Genomic DNA, 16,049 nt, shown 5'->3' with positions numbered 1-16,049 from the left:
TCCCTGGAAGGGTCGGAGGGAGCAAACATCTCATTCCTAAGATTATCCACAAGGAAGGTCAGAGCAGGGTAATGATTCCCTTCAATTTTAACTTGATGAGCAAACATAAAAGGTTTATTTGCAGTGTTAATATTTTTTCACAGATGAGTCTGGAAAATTCCATATTTCTTTCCAGAAACCATCTGTCTTTTCCTATGACTTTCCTTTAAGCATGGTGCAAGATATATTTCTCCCCTTCCTAAATAAACCTAATGCTTCTAAAGGAATTTCCACTGGGATATCGTAAACCAGTTTAAAGAAAATGCTCCAGATACCTGCCCTGCCTTTTCCCCTCTGTTTCCTGGAGAGCTCAAAAGCTGTTTCCTTCCAGGCAGCTGACCCAGGAGAGGAATTGAAAGGAAGTTAAATAGAATTCATTTTGTTCCAAAATGGAGTCACAAAAATGCCATTTCTGGCAGTGCAGAAAAAATAAAATCTGGGGAGAGGCTTCCTGAAGTGAATGCAGAGTAATTTTAATATATTTCAGCATTATTCCCATTCAACTTGCAGGCAAATGCCTCCGCTTTTATCCCATAACATGGATACATCCAGCAGCTACGCCCAGTGTACCACACCACGCAGCCACACAATAGAATAAAATAACACTTTATTGTGCCCAGTTTCTGTTTAACAACTTGAATATTAAAGGCTTTCTCACAGCAAAATGATACATGGTAGAAAATGGGAAAAAAAAAATTGGCAAAAGGGAATGGCAGGGATAAAATGAAAGGCAAAAAATGCACGGAGTTATAAATGCCAGGAGTAGGAGAGATGGTGGCCACGTGGGGCCATTCTGCACGTGCAGGGCTCCATTTTACCCCTTTCTCTCCCAAACATCATTTTGTGTTGTCATCAGAGCGTGGAAAGAGCAAAAATTACCTCCTGAAGGGAGGTGACCTTCCAGGTAGGAGGCACAGGGCAGCATTCCCACCTGATGGAGCACAGCTTGAACCGTGCCATGCAAAGCCAAGCAGCTCATTTTCCCCCCAGAAAACCCCTCAAAAACCCATCCTGAGGATGCAGGCGAGACTGGCCAGGACCCCCAGGGTGAGGATGGTGGAACTGGTTTTCACGCTGCTGGCCCCACTGATGTTGCACAAGGAGGTCTCACAGCAGCTGGTGGCGACTCCAGCTATGCCAAAGTTCAGGTCGATTGTTGGGCAAAATGCAGAACATTTCTTGGTGATTCGCTGGCTCCGGTCACTGCCTGGAGTGGAAGGGAGAGAAAACAACAGGAAAAGTTCAGGTTTTCATCTCAATTTTTTTTTTTTTTTTTTTTTGGCAGGTTTCAGTGGTTTTGGTCATAGCCTGGCCGTGCAATCCCGTGGGGAATTTTTTATTCTGCCCTCGATGCCATTGGGTTTTCCCTCAGGTTTCATCACATTCCGTCATTATTTGTGTATGTGTGACCTATGGACACTCTCTCCAGGCCTTACAAATACTTGGCTGGTTTCAGGGCTGGCTGAGGGCAGGAATTTGGGACTTATTTGTACAATGTGATTGCAAGACTTTGGCACGGTGCCTTGGGATTGCTCCTTCCACAGCTCCCGGCACTTTCCATTTCTGCCACCTCATGGCCATAAACTTGAACTTGGAGTTGAGACAAGGAGTTTGTGCAGGGATAATAAAAAATAATTATTTTTATTCCAGCATCTCCCGGTGTTTAATCAGCAGTATTTAATTTTGAGTTGAATCAGAAGTATTTTTACGATATGTTGCAACAGACCCAGGCCAAGTTCCCACCTTCCCAAGATTTGTTCTCTGCACGCTAAAATCGTCATTTGTTCCTCCATTGTTCTGCCTGGTGGGAGGAGGATGAGCTGTCAGCCCCAGCTGAGCCCCACCTTGTCCTCAGGGCCTTGGGAAAGCTCCACACTCACCGGTTCCTGCGGTGGAATAGGTTGTCAGACAATACTTCTCATTGTCCGAGCATTTGGTGGTGCTGAGACAATGGATGTTGGAAGTTGCATCTTTGCACGAGAAGCAGGTCAGGGAGAAAGCTGCAAAAGAAGCACAGAAACATCCATCAGGCACCTCTGGGAATATCCTCAGGAGCACCAAACTGGGGGTGGATGGATGGAGGATCTGTCAAGCCCAGTGGCCACAGCAAATAATTCCTGCATAAATTAAACTTGGCCCCAGGGACTCTCCAGGAGACAGATTAAGCTCAAATTGCTGCCACATCTGTGGTTTGCTCATTTAGGAACCTTCAGGGATCTTCCCTCTGGATGTCTCGTTGACTTTTCCTTGAATCCATTAAAACATCTGGCATCTCCACTGTGTTTTTGGGAAGAGCAGCCCACTCTCCCACCACTTGTAGTGTGAAGCTCTTGGCTTTTCTTTCCAACCTGGCCCCTCCAGTCCTCAGCTTCTGGCCTCTGGTTCTTGTATGGAGGCACTGGACCAGGGAATCTGTGGCTGGCCCATCCCTGGAAGTGTCTAAGGTTAGGCTGGATGAGGCTTGGAGCAACCTGGGATAGGGGAAGATGTCTCTGCCCATGGCAGGGAGGTGGAACTGGATGATCTTTGAGGTCCCTTCCAACCCAAACCATTCCAGGATTCTATGATTTATTCTATGTGGGCATCAGAATGGTTCTTTCACTCAGGTCAGCCAGCAAAACCCCAGAAAAATTTGAGTCAGGATTTCTGTCACTGTCTAAACTCTGTCTTAAATGGGGTGTGGATATGTGCGATGTTAAAAAACAAACAAACAAACAAACAAAAACAAACAAAACCACTCAAATTAAAAAAAACATATTAAAAAACAAACAAACAAACAAACAAAAACAAAACCCCTCAAAATAAAAAAAAAAAAAAAAAAGGACAAAAAACACATTCAAAGGCAGCAACTGTCCGGGACTTGCTCTGAATACCAAAAACTAAAATGAGATGGTTTTTAAGATCCCTTCCAACCGAAACCTTTCTATGATTTGGGTTGATTTTCGAAAATCGAAAGTTGCATCTTTCGAAAGACGAAAATCTTGGATTTGTAGAAGTCTGAGCTCAGCAAATCCCTGCCTTGGCTGGAGCAGATTCCTTTTCCCAGCCATCCATGGGGAATAACTCCCTCCCTCCACAAAACGTGCACATCTGGAACACTCTGCATCTGCAAAGTGCTTTGCTGAAATCAGTGAATGAGAACAGCTGGCACTCCACGAGGCTGAAGCATCATTGAGAGCAAAGAGATCCTTGGGGAAGGATTCTTTGAATGATAAGGGGAATTTCCTCCTCATCTGTTTATCTGGCTGCAGTGTCACCCTCCAGGGATTAAACTCATCCTCGTTTCAGGAATACCCCCGGCTACTGGCAGTGAATGCTCAGCTAATTCTTGCAGCAGCTTTGTCCTTTAGCTTTGCCTTCCTTGCTCTTCCTCTTCCTCACTCCTCACCCTTGCCCAGGTTTCTTTGTGCCTTTGTCAGCGATGTCCCAACCTCGCCACTGCCCTCGTTTGACTTTGGACAAGTCCTTCTGTCCCAAAGAGGCTCCTTGAGTGTCCTGCTAGCCCAGATGTGGCTCCTTGAGTGTCCTGCTAGCCCAGATCTGGCTCCAGCTCAGCCCATGACCGCGGGATCACTGTTTTGCTTTTATTCTTCCTCTGCCTGAGTGGAAACTCTGCCTTCTTTTCCCACTCCAGCCAACATCCCCTTCTTTCCCATGGCCTTTCCTCTTGTGGTCCACAGCCCTCACGTTCCCTACTCTTCCTCTGCTGTCCCTCACTGACTGGCACTGAGCAGAGGCCACCAGACAACTCAGATCCCACTTCCCACCATTCCCATGGTCATTCCAAAAGCCTCAGACTTTGCACCTGGCTCTCTTTGACTCCATATCCAGACTTTTTGAATTTGCTTCCTATCATGGTCATTCCCATCTCCAGAAGCTCCATTTGTCCTGCGTGGCTCTTGCTTTGTCCTGACCTTTCAGGCACAAATTTATTTTTTCCAAGTCTGGGACCCTCCTTTAAATAGTCCCTGTCCAAAGTGTTTGGTTTCATTCTCCTTTCTCATGCAAAATTCTATTATATGGAACGTAATATGGGATATTTCACCTCCACCCCACTGGGAACCACCCTTTCCTCACAGAAACACTCAGTCCCCAAACTGGATTTTCCAGACACAGAGCTGACTTTAATCCTTAATAAATGCAGCATCTTTAATCCAAGGCCATTCCCAGGAAAACTTCCTGAATCAGTGCAGGAAACAATGGAGCTGGTTACGTGCCCAAATCTTGTTTCATCCCAACCTCCCACAGCTCCTAATTTCAGACTCCAGTTGCCCTGGGAGCCTCCTTGGCAGGAGGAGGGGTGCAGGAAACAATGGAGCTTGTTTCATCCCAACCTCCCACAGCTCCTAATTTCAGACTCCAGTTGCCCTGGGAGCCTCCTTGGCAGGAGGAGGGGGAAGAACCACACAAGGATGAATTTTTCAACCTCTCTCTGTGCTCCAGAGATTTCTGACTCACCAATTAATCCAGAACTCTGGGATTGGCTCCTAAACTGGCACACCCTGAAGTCAGGGAGAACAATTTTGGTCAAGCAACAGAAAAACACTTTAATTTTCTTTCTTGAGGTATCTGTTGCAACAAGGGCTGAGAGGGGAAGGGAATTTTATTTCTTCCACATGCAAACCTTGAGTTAATCCAGGCTGCCTTTGGATATCTCCACACTCACCAGGACCTCTGCTCTACCTGAAGATAAACATTCCTCAAGGAATTTGCTGTCTCATTCCTTGATCTTTTAAAAAAATGGGAGCAAAGCTGCAGGAAAAGGTCCTTTTATTTGCCTTAACATCCTGAGCTTGAGCACAATTCCAAGTATCAAGCCTGTGAAATCCATCAATAGGAACATTTCCCTCCTCAAATTAAGTGGGAGCCAAAAAGATCTGTTAGTCCAGGACCAGAATGGCCAGGAATTTGCAGATCAAATCCTACAGGGAAAAATTCAGTTTACAAAGAGGTAAAAGCCCCCTGAGCTGAGGAAATCAACCATTCCCCTAAAACAGAGGGATATTCCAGGCTGCACCTTCTGTTCCCTGCCTGACCCAGAGCACGAGGTGTGGTCCTTGGCAGAGTCCAGCCAGGAAAATTGAGGTGCAGCTTCCCAGTGCTCTCCCAAAAAATCCCCCAGACAATTATCAGAATGAGAAGGGACTCTGTGTCTCCATCCCAAACCTGGGATCAGCTGGGAATCATGGAATTATTAAAGCTGGGAAAGACCTCCAAGACCATCGAGTCCAGATTCAGCACTAAACCCTGGCTCTGAGGACCATGGATTTTTCTGAACACTCCCATGGATGTGATCCCACTCCTTCCCTGGGCAGCCTGGATGCTCGACCGCCATTTCCATTATGGAATTTTTTCCTAATAGATCAGACTCCACGATCTTAGAGGTCTTTTCCAGCCTTAGGGATTCTGTGATCAGCAAAGTTGCCACCTGGAAGCCACAAGGAATTGCACCTTCTTGTGGCTCAACCACCTCTGTCCATTTAGGAAATGATGGATTGAGGTGCAACCAATTAAAAAAACACCCAGAAAAACCACAAAACCAAACCAGGCTTTAATGTCAAATCCAGAGATGTACTGCACATATTGCCCTGGATATCCCTCATGGATATCCCTATCCCCATGGAGCTCTCAGCTGCCACTGAGCCATCCCAGGGGCTGGGCTGGGTCTGCAGGAATCATCTGAGGTGGCAATCTCACCCCCCACTCCTCATCACCCCTCCAACTTCAGGTGGGGTTAAACCCCCTGTCCCCCTTCTCCTGGAATAACTCCTCCCTGACCCTTCAGCTTCACCATCCACACTGCAAAATCCTGGAATGCCAAAGCCATGCCCCAGTTTCGGGGACGGTTCCCCAATCCTTTCGGGACTCACCACTTTCCGTGCACAGGGCGACGCCGAGCACGACCAGGAGGAAAAGCTTCATCCTTTAGAGGTCTGGGAGCCTCCAAAATGAGCAGGACTCGTGCAGGGCAGGTTTTATACCTCTGCAGTGCTTGCTTTGATCCAGAGATAATACCCAGAGGCTGCTGTGTCAGATGATGGATAATTGGGAGCAGCGTGTCCGGGCTTGTATGGAGAAGGGCGTTTATTTGGAAATCAGGAGGGGGGTGTGTTTTTTGCCACAACTTCTTTTCCTGGTCGTTTCACAACGCAGCTGCTCCAGCTGACGTGAACTCTGCAACTGTTTCTAATTTTGGAGAAGTGGGGGAAAAGCAAAACATGAAAACAAAGCAATTTTCCCTGCCAAAAGAATAAGGTTTTCTTTTCCAGGTTTCAGAGTGGGCTGCATCTTCCAAGATCGTGTCCTTGCACTTATGGAAATGGAGGGAATTTAAATTTAAAATTGAATTTGGGATGGAAACTTCTCCCACATGTCTCCCAGGATTGTAAAGACAGTGAGATCAGAAGAGCAGAATCTTTCCACTGTTTTTCATAGGGGACCAGGCATCATTTTCTGTCTCCTTTTTAAGTTCAAAATCATCCAGATTTTGAAGAAATATTTCTGGGATAATTTTTGTGAGGAGAAAATGTTATCTTATTAAAAAATAGATTCCACAGAGCAAAGAAAAATGACCATTTAAGTTAAAAAATAGAAATAACACCCACTCCCATGGCACAGAACAAGCTGGGAATTTTTTCACAAATTCATTTAAAAAAAAATGTCAGGGAAAAAAACACAAACCAATTAAAGCATGAAGAAGGAGGGGCTGGATGATCAATGATCTCAACTCATTAAGTCTTCAGAAAAAAAAATTTGTGAAATGCCAAACAGGATTATTCCATTGGATTCCCAGATTGTGCTCTTTACCCCTCCTTTTTTGGTTTTATTTCCTTTAAACCACGTTTCATCCAATTTCCATTAATAAAATCAGAACCATTCCCACCTTCTAGGGCATTGTTGTTGTTTTTCCCTCCCACTGTTGCCTTTCTGCCATCGAGTCGCAGAACAGAGGCACAATCCCAGGAAAGGTCGAGCTGGATCCTCTCACGTGACCCTCGGAACTGCAGGAGCTGCCCCAAATCCTCTGCCAGCACCCTCGCTGCTCTCCATCTGCTTTATCCCCTTTTTCCTTCTCTCCAACTCGCCCAGATTCCCATCTCCCATGGAATATTTTGGGCTTCTGATGTGTCCCACCTCCAGCCCTCCTCTCACCGGGAAAACAGGCCGGGCTCCTGAGGTGATGTCAGTTTTTCCAAAACCTCCAAGCTGGACTTATAAACACTGTCCCTCTGCAGCCCTGCATGAGTAAGGGAATTTTGGCCTTCCCAATAGGCAGAGCACGAAACTAATTTGGAGCAGAGGTGGCAATTAGCCAGAAAAGCTCCAAGGAAGGGCGAGGTTTGGCTCCATCAGCCTCCTCATGGCACCCAGCAGGAGGAAAACAAAGCTCCCTCCATGCCAGTGCAAAATATTGCAAAATATTTTATTTTCCCCAAGCCAGAGTAGATTTAATGAGTTTTTAGTGGTAAATCCATGTTTATTGGGGCCTATCTGGGGGGTTCCAATCCCAAGGAGATGCTGCTCCATTCCAGAGCCAGCCCACGCTGGGATTTATCTCCAGCAGCATCCCCTGACAGGTTCAGAAATAGCAGCTCAGGCACGGCTTTTTTTTTTTCCCCTTCCCTCAAAATCTCATCCATGCCAAACCCTAAAATATCTCCTGTCTCCTGCAAGCTGCTGAGATTTGGAGGGACAGAATGGATTTCTTCAAGGCTTTATTGCAGGATTCCTGACAGATTTTCCACGAGATGCTCCTGAAATCTTCCAGCTGGTCCATATGGCCCTCTGATATTTTGTCCCTACCAGGGCCAGGTGACAGAAGGAAAGGAGACCATGAGGGCAGGAAAGACACAGATGACATGAGAAGAACTGAGGCAAAGGAGAAGTTAAAATCCCAGTTTACAAGTGCTTGGAATTCATGAAATTCAGGATGATTTTGTAAAGAGTAACAGGGGATTTAACTGGAGGTGAAAGTGGAAAGTGAGGTGGAAAAATTTATTTCCCTTGACACGGTGGAGTGGAGAAAGAAAGGAGGAAAATGTTTTGTTTATCTTGTTCTAAACCTGGTTGAAATCATCACATGAGAAGGGCAAACAATTGTTTATTTTGGGGGGAAAATGCAATTTTCATCAAACAAGTGCTGAAATGCAAAAGTATCTGTGAAATTCAGCTGTTGTTACTAAATGTGGAACTTCAAGTTGGTCGAAAGCTTTGAGAAGCATCTCAGAAACTATTGTGATTAACATAAAGTGATTTTATGTTAAAAGTGATTTTTAAAAGTGCAAAGCCCCAAGTTTCTGGGGAAATATTCCCCTCAGAAATTCTGCAACTTCAGTTACTCCACTTCAGTTATCCCATTGAAATAAATTCCAAAACACCCTTCCTGACCAGAAATTAAATCTTTATGGGATGACTAAACCTAATCCCATTTTTACAACCTTCTCCCAGCACTGCGGTTTCTCCCCGTTGCACGGAAACACATGGAATTTGCAGTGCTGGTGGGGTAGGATTCCCTTCAAATCCAGCACGGGATTGTTCTCAAATCCAGCACAGTCTTGCCCTCAAATCCAGGTCAACATTCCCCTCAAATCCAGTACAGGATTCCTCTCAAATCCAGCACAAGATTCTGCTCAAATCCAGCTCAAGATTCCCCTCAAATCCAGTGCAGGATTCCTCTCAAATCCAGCTTAAGATTCCCCTCAAATCCAGTGCAGGATTCCTCTCAAATCTGGAGTAAGATTCCCCTCAAATCCAGCACCAGATTCCCCTCAAATAAAACAGGACTGGAGGCTTTTTTTCCAGGTGCCACTATAAAGACCCTCCCAAAATTCAGTGCTGCACTTTTCCACACTCTCCCGCTCCAAGATTATTTTATTCGCCCATTTTAGCTGTAGTTCTGCTCCTCCAAGAGCTGAAGGGGATCTCCATCCCATCTCCACCATCCCCAAGGCTGGAAATGCAGCAGAAACCCTGGAAAGGGACGGAGCAGAGACCTCCCCAATCAGCTCAGACACCATCACCTCTTCCAGACTCTTCCTGCCCATTTCCCACAGGAAAATCAGGAGCAAACACTCAGCAGCTTCTTCAAGCAGGCACAGGGGTCTCCTTTCCATGGGAACAGATTCCAGCAGCGTTTTCCTTACCTTGGGCATCTCCAGCATCTTGGGATGGGACCTTTATCTGTTTCAAAAGCTGGAGCAACTCACCTTGCAGAGATCCCAGGAGAACTTCCCAGTGCAAATTCCTGCAGGACCAAATTCCTGGTCCTGTCTCAGCATCTACAAAACAATTCCTGCTGTTGTTTGCAATGGGAACAACACAAACATTTCTGACCTTTCCTTATCTCAGAGGGATCTGGGAGACCATCTGGCTCTGTGGAGTGTCTGGAGCTGCTGGATGGAAGAAAGTTAGGAAAGGCAGCCTGGAGAAGGCTCCCAAGTGGAATTCAATGTGAAGCAGAGCTGATTTCTCAGGCTGGTCCTGGTGCGGATACAACAAACACACTCTAGAATAACACAAATCTTTATTTTGTCTGACAATTATCACACACTTGCTATCAAAAGAGCTTTTCCAGGGAAAAATTAGTATAAAACAACAGTGGGGAAGAATAGGTGTCATGTTGGGATCTGAAGCAATGTCTTGGAATACAACAGGGTCGCTGCTGGAAACACTCGCCTGAGGTTCCTCTCTTGGGGAATTCCTTGTGGCTTCTCGGGTGGTCACAATCCTCTGCCAGCCCCGATCACAATCCCACCCTGAGCACACAGATCAAACTTCCCACGATTCCCAGCAGGACCACGGCGTAGTTGATCCGGATGCTGTTGGCGCCGCTGAAGTTGCAGAGGGAGGTGCTGCAGCACTTGGTGGAATAAGCGGCCATCCCAAAATTCACGTTGGTCTCGGGACAGTCCACAGAGCATTTCTTGGTGATGCGGTGTCCCACCTCCTTGCCTGGGTGGAGAAGGGGTAGGAAAGGAGAGCTGGGATTTAGGATTCTGTTGGAAGAGCTGACCAGAGGAGAGGGGTTTGCAGTTTCCTTGATTTTTCACACAGCAATAAAAGCTTTCAGGGGGTTTGACAAGACTGGGTGTGAATCCACAAGTCCTGGATCAAATGTTTGGGAAGTCCTTGATTGAAACCCACACTGGCCTAAATCTCTGATCTGATTGCCCAGGTGGTGGCAAATCAAAGGTTGGCCTCAAGACCTTAGAGGTCTTTCCCAACCTAAATGATTCTGTGGTTCCTTTAGGACAGCAATTCCATTACATTCCCAATGCATTTTTTCAATGCATTCCAATTCCACTGCATTTTTTAAAACCATGTTATTGGCACCCAACCCTTTTCTATTCTCCATCCCAAAACATCTCAGATCAAACAACAGAGGCTGCTCCTGAAATTTGGGTGTTCCAGCCAGCCCTTCCACAAGGGGCTGGCACAGGTTTTCCAGAGAAACTGTGGCTGTCCCATCCCTGGAAGTGTCAAAAGCCAGCTTGGAGCAACCTGGTCTAGTGGGAGATATCCCTGGAATTAGATGATCCTGAAGGTCCCTTCTACCTCAAAGGACTCACACTCATCACATTGAGACACTTCAACCTCAAAATCATCACTTCTTTCCAACAAAACCATCAATTTCCATCAATTCCCTTTTAAAAAGTTGCCCACCAATGTCTCTAGAAGAAAAAAAAAAATCCCATTTTCTGGGACTCACCGAATCCGGCAGTGCTGTACGTGGTCGTGCAGAATTTCTCATGGTCCTCACATTTGTAGGTTTTCATGCAGTTCCAGTTGGAATGTTCATTGTCACAGATGTAGCAAAACAGGGAGGAAGCTGGGAAAAAACACCCACAACACAGATTAGTTATTCCCAGCAATTCCCTCCTGGGGAAAAAAAAAAAGTGCCAAAAGCCTTGGAAAATACAAGGGGGAAAGTCTGGTGTGAACAACTTGTCCTAGCAAGTGAAATAAGTTTGGGTTTGATTAATGGAGCTGAGAAAACAAATGTAGAGGGCAAACCAAGTTTTCTGTCTGGACTACAGATTTTAAGGGGTTAAATTTACATTTTTCAGCCTGAGCAGCAATTTTAGGTGATTTTTTTCTTCTCCCAAGGATCCATGTTGGCCTTGTTGAAAACCAACCTCCAAAAGTAAAGTCCTGGCAAGGAGAGGAGGAACTGACTCAATTCTAAAGGTAAATTTTAAATACTTTCACCCCACATCTGCAAAACCCTGCCCAGACATGAATTAATTATTGTCTAGTGACACCCCTGGGAGCCAAATTACTGAGGCACCAGAGTAAAGGGAGTTCCCTGGGAGAGGCTGCCCTGGACAATGGATGGATTATTCCTATCAGCACCTGGAACAGGGTGTTCTCCATGATATTTTATGATATTTTGACGAGCCAGGTTTATCCCAGAGACAGAAAAAAAAGTGGGATATTATTTGGCACAGCTGAAGTAAATTGAATAAAACTTCCAGACTGGCTATTAGAACACAGATGTGCCTTCTCGTTCCCCAGAGGTGGATTCACAATTGGTGGAAATTGTTTCCCTCCTGCCCAAAGTTCCAAGAAATGCTCCTCATTTTGGGGCAGGGCTGACAGAGGCAGCTGAGCTGCTCCCAGGAAATCCTGCTCCATTGTCACCAGCGGTGAAGAGCTCTCGGTTGAAGGTGAACAAAAACTACAAACCAGTGAGGGGTCTCCATGAGTCTGAGATTTCCCTGGTTCTGTTTTTCCTGACTTTCTCAGCCCAGGAAGGCTTTTTTTTTTTTTTAATTTTATTTTTCACAGAACACCCCTTCCAATCAAACTTAGATTTTTTTTGGTTTTTTTGTGGTTTTTTTTTTTTTTTTGCAAGAAAACCTCTCCCAGTGGCCCTTCAAAGTTTGTTCTCAATTCAAGCTCTCATCTGAGGTTGATTCTGCCCATGGCACTTGGTTAAACAATTCCAGAAGCAGTTTTAAAAGAGAACTGAAAGCCCTTTTGGTCTCTAACTATCCAAGGAGGAGGAAAAAAGGCCTCCCCTCTGTGATCTGAGGAGCTCTGGGTGTCTCAGCACTGGCTTGCTCTGAAACCTTCCCAGATGCTTCAAGGAAAGTTGGACAGGGTTTGGAACAACCCGGGATAGTGGAAGGTGTCCCTGCCCATGGCAGGGGGTGGAACAGGATGATCTTTAAGGTCCTTTCCAATCCAAACCCTTTTATCACTTTCTGATTCTCTGCTCTTTTCCAGTGTCAGGTGTTGCAAGCTCGGGGTTCTCTGTAGCAGGAGTAAAATCAGCCTTGTTGCAAACTGCATTTAATTTCTCCTCTTCATCTCTCACTGTTTCTTCATCACTTGACAATTTTCAGCCTCCCACCTCTCCTCTGGAGGTTTCCCAGCTCGAGCTGGGGGCTCCTGAACCTCTGCGGGCAAAGCAAAACCCAGACCTGGCGAGGATTATTGCAATTTACAGACCCTGGAGCTCTCCCTGATCTGCTTTCCTGCCAGATTTCCCCAACCACTTCCTGCTGCAGATGGAGCCGAGTCCTCAGCACGTGCCTGACAGCAACTGAAAGCGCTGATGCTCCCTAAGTGATCCAAGGAAAATCCCTTCCAGCCAGGAAACAATAACAGCTCGAGCCATTAGAGCTGCTCTAAAGCTTTTCCTGCGTCTGCCCTCCACCCTCCATTAGCTGGAGTTTTGCAAATGCAGCCAGAAACAACCTGAACGGTGCAAATTGTGCTCCTCGGGCTGGCAAATCCGTGCCCAGAGCCAAGATTTCCCAACTGGATATTCCCCCGCAATTATCCAGGTATGCCTGTGCCTCCTTTTAAAGAGGACAAGAGCAGAGCGTTGTGCATCCCATTCCAAACGCAACTCCCAGGCACTTAACAGCCCTTGCAATTTAGGAGCAAAGAGCTCTGAGGCTTTCAAATACCTGCCAGCAGCCTCATTACCTAATTGGAGTTGCGGGGAATAAAGTGAAATGCTGGCAGGAGATGTGGTGCCAAGACCAGCCACGCTTTCGTCCGCAACAGCTCCTCGAGTTTCATTCAGGAACAAAAATCAAACCAAAGGCAAAAACTCTGAGCCCTGCCTGAGTCCTGTCAGCATTTTTCAGGTCGTGTCTTCAGCTGTGAGTGGTTGGAGCTGGATATCTGAGGGTGTGAGAAACCAGAATTCATCTCCTCCAGGTCACAGAGAACCCACCCAGGAGCGAGGACTCAACCACACCAAATATTTCTGGCCGTGGCTGACATCAAAAGTACCCTGCCAAGACCTCAGCAGCTGCAACAAAAGCTTCCAAACCCTTTTGTCCCTATTTATCTCCTTGTTTTTCCTCTCCTCTGGCTCTCCCATTCTCCTTACCTTGCTGGGCACACAGGACTGCAGCCAGCAGGGCCACCAGAAAAGCCTTCATGGTTGGTCCTCGCGCCCTCGGAGCTGGAGCAGTGTGGGAAGATGCACCCCGGGAAGGTTTTATACCAGCCTTGCCTCATCCCTGGCTTCCTTTGATTGCAGTAATTTGAGGTTTGGGCAGTGACAGCACCCAAGATGTGATCAGTGTTGGGTGTGTTTGTGCGTAGGGACCTATTATGAGGCTGCAGATAGCAATGTTTTTTCACCTGTCTTTCTCATCCAATCTTTTTTTCCGAGGCCTGCTCGTGTCTGCATTGCTAATTTGGGGAGTAATTGTGCTGATCCAAACACGGCAGTCCCTTTTTGGGCTGAGCCACAAAACCTGGAGTGAGTCAGGGCATGGCTGGGGTGACACCTTGCTTGCTGGCACCCTCCATCCTTTCTCTCTGCCATGGAATGGGAGCTTAATATCTCTGGGAAGTGGGAGAGGAGGCAAGGAAAGATTTTTTGATTGTCCAGAGCCTTTCAGAATTATTTCCCTTGTACATAATGCTTTAAGCAGGAAGCAGCAGCATTCCTTCTATCATGGAATTATAGAAAGATTTGGGCTGAAAGGGACCTTAAAGATCCTTTTGTTCCACCCCTGATCCCACTATTTCTGCCTGGAGATGTCACTCAGAGGCTCCAACAGTGCAGGCAGGGATGGGGGTTTGATGCTTTTGTTTTGTTCTTCTCTCCTCCAGAGCCATCCAGGGTTTCCAGGTGATAATGTTTGTTGCTCCCTGGAGACCAGCTCCGGACTCTGTCAGGTTTTTCCAGTCCCCCATGACCTTTCCAGTCTTTCTGGGCTCCCTCCTTCTGCTCCCACACCACCTCTTGACTCAGGGTGCAGAGGAGCCAAATGACTCAGGGTGCAGGAGAGGCACAAAGTGCATGGAGGCACCTGCAGGAGTGAAAAATCTACAAATGGGAGTGAAAATGACTGAGAAATAAAAGAAATCCTGGCCAAAAAGTTTTGGCAGGACCCTTTGGAGAGAGAAATTACCAAGGGGAGCTCAGGGTCAAGGCTTGTAAGGTCACAAATGGCGTGGAAACAGAAGAAATAACATCCAGGTGCTCTTTGTTTTCCCCAAATTAATCACAGAATCACGGGATGCCTTGGGTTGGGAGGGACCTGAAAGGATCAGCGAGGCCAACTCCTGCCCTGCTCCGGCAAAATCCGGGGAAGCTGGACCCAATCCCAACCCCTGTTAGGAGTTTTTTTGCTTTTAATCATTTTTTCTTTGCCCAGTTCCTCCTTTTTTGCAGCAGCAGCTTCAACCCTCAGTGACTCTGTCTCGGCGTCCAGAGGGTGGAGGGGATGAGCCCCCAGTTTTCCAAGTTTTCCTTTCTCTTCTCTGGTCTGACCTTGAGCAGGAATCTTGAACTATTTCATCTTTTAGTGAGGATGTGAAAGGCCCACGTGACAGATAATGCAGCAACAATATTTCAGAAATAATCTGGGGAAAAAAACATTCTTTCTGAGCAAGATTCTTTATAAATACAGGCATGAAAAACATCAGGCAGGAAACAGGATCTGCTGGAGCAGGGAGGGAAGAAAACAGGTATTAATCCACATGTTTGTTTAACGTATAACACCAGGGTTGTCTCACTCAGCTGGAAAAATGGAAAATGAGACTTCCTTCCCTTTCATCCCATCAAAAATCCCGAAATGAAAATGAATTATCACCCCCAAATCTAGCTCATCTCAGAGCCAATCGAGCAGAAAAATGCAACTTCTCAGCAGGAAGAGGGAACAAGCCTTGAACACAGCCCACAACAAGAAAGAAGAAAAGCTTTGGAATTAAAACAAATAAATGAGCAGTAAATAAATGAGGCTGTTAAAACAAAGTGCAGCTGAATAGAAAAAATGTCAAGTGAGAAATGGGCTGTGGGAAGTGGGAATGTGAGAAAGCTTTTAAATAGATTGGAGAGAGGAGAGGTTAATAATAATAATAATAATAAACAAGATTAATATTTCAGACAGAAGTGGAAAGAGAGAAGCAGGGAGCAGAGAAATATTGGTGCGAAGCAAAATAATTCAAGGCAAACACACAAAGCTTGGGGGGAAATAATTAAGGACAGGCAGAGTGAGGGAAAGGAATAAGATGGGATGGGAGTGAAGTCCCTCCTGTGTGGAAAATGTACATTTTCTTATGTGCAGACCCTAATCAGGTGCTAAAAACAGCCCTAGGAAGCTGCAGGATTCCCCAAACCCCAGTTTAACCAAGCACTGGGGGCTCCTGTGCGACCTGGATGGGGAAAGCATCCAGGGCATCACCTGACCCCTATCCCTGTGTCCCCGGGGGAGGCTGCCAAGGCTTTGGGAGGCATCCCAGGCTCTGGCCAGGTCCCAAATCCCTGCTATTCTTGGGCCCTCTTGGCATTGCAGTCACGCCCAGGGCCACTGCAAGGGCTCTGGGCTCCAACCAGCACCATCACACCGGAGGGAACGGTGCCTTTGGAAGCAAAATCCAGTTTTTTCCCAAGCAAGGGGTGAAGAGAGCTGGAAGAAAATCCAGGGCAAAGACAACTGAGGGAGTGGGAGTGTAAATGGTGCCAGGAGAACACGGCAGGGAGGTGTTAAAACCATTTCCCAGGGACATGAAAAAAGCAGGGTGAGGGGAGGGCA

At 46.5% G+C, this 16,049-nt stretch overlaps 2 protein-coding genes across 3 annotated transcripts; both read right to left on the bottom strand.

The window, feature by feature from the left end:
• Positions 1-624: 624 nt before the first annotated feature.
• LOC120504646 (lymphocyte antigen 6E-like) lies at positions 625-7,307 on the bottom strand. Of its 2 annotated transcripts, none has more exons than XM_039714368.1 (4): positions 7,192-7,307; positions 5,910-6,225; positions 1,920-2,039; positions 625-1,246 (listed from the first exon to the last, which is right to left on the bottom strand). In XM_039714368.1, exons 2-4 carry the CDS (start codon positions 5,959-5,961, stop codon positions 1,038-1,040), a joined length of 381 nt encoding a protein of 126 aa, XP_039570302.1. In that variant the 5' UTR covers positions 5,962-6,225; positions 7,192-7,307; the 3' UTR covers positions 625-1,037. The 2 variants fall into 2 exon arrangements, with proteins under 2 accessions (XP_039570302.1, XP_039570292.1); XM_039714358.1 differs by lacking the exon at positions 7,192-7,307 and adding an exon at positions 6,923-7,179.
• Positions 7,308-9,674: 2,367 nt separating this feature from the next.
• Positions 9,675-13,494, bottom strand: LOC120504722 (lymphocyte antigen 6E-like). The gene is made up of 3 exons (XM_039714509.1): positions 13,388-13,494; positions 10,748-10,867; positions 9,675-9,990 (listed from the first exon to the last, which is right to left on the bottom strand). The coding sequence occupies exons 1-3, from the start codon at positions 13,437-13,439 to the stop codon at positions 9,782-9,784; spliced, it is 381 nt and encodes a 126-aa protein (XP_039570443.1). The 5' UTR covers positions 13,440-13,494; the 3' UTR covers positions 9,675-9,781.
• Positions 13,495-16,049: the final 2,555 nt, after the last annotated feature.

The sequence above is a fragment of the Passer montanus genome, unplaced genomic scaffold (genome assembly GCF_014805655.1).
Source record: "Passer montanus isolate IOZ18808 unplaced genomic scaffold, ASM1480565v1 scaffold100, whole genome shotgun sequence".
NCBI classification, from domain to species: domain Eukaryota; kingdom Metazoa; phylum Chordata; class Aves; order Passeriformes; family Passeridae; genus Passer; species Passer montanus.
This window is presented reverse-complemented; position numbering and strand designations above follow the sequence as displayed.

What these genes read in the sequence shown, in the direction of transcription:
- LOC120504722 (XM_039714509.1), bottom strand. Translation starts at nt 13,439, where the DNA reads ATGAAGGCTTTTCTGGTGGCCCTGCTGGCTGCAGTCCTGTGTGCCCAG. An exon ending in AGTCCTGTGTGCCCAGCAAG is followed by an intron (nt 10,868 to 13,387) that starts GTAAGGAGAATG and finishes GTTTTTTCCCAG; the next exon opens with CTTCCTCCCTGTTTTGCTAC. An exon ending in GTACAGCACTGCCGGATTCG is followed by an intron (nt 9,991 to 10,747) that starts GTGAGTCCCAGA and finishes TTCTCCACCCAG; the next exon opens with GCAAGGAGGTGGGACACCGC.
- LOC120504646 (XM_039714368.1), bottom strand. Translation starts at nt 5,961, where the DNA reads ATGAAGCTTTTCCTCCTGGTCGTGCTCGGCGTCGCCCTGTGCACGGAA. An exon ending in CGCCCTGTGCACGGAAAGTG is followed by an intron (nt 2,040 to 5,909) that starts GTGAGTCCCGAA and finishes CTTCTTTTGCAG; the next exon opens with CTTTCTCCCTGACCTGCTTC. An exon ending in CTATTCCACCGCAGGAACCG is followed by an intron (nt 1,247 to 1,919) that starts GTGAGTGTGGAG and finishes CTTCCACTCCAG; the next exon opens with GCAGTGACCGGAGCCAGCGA.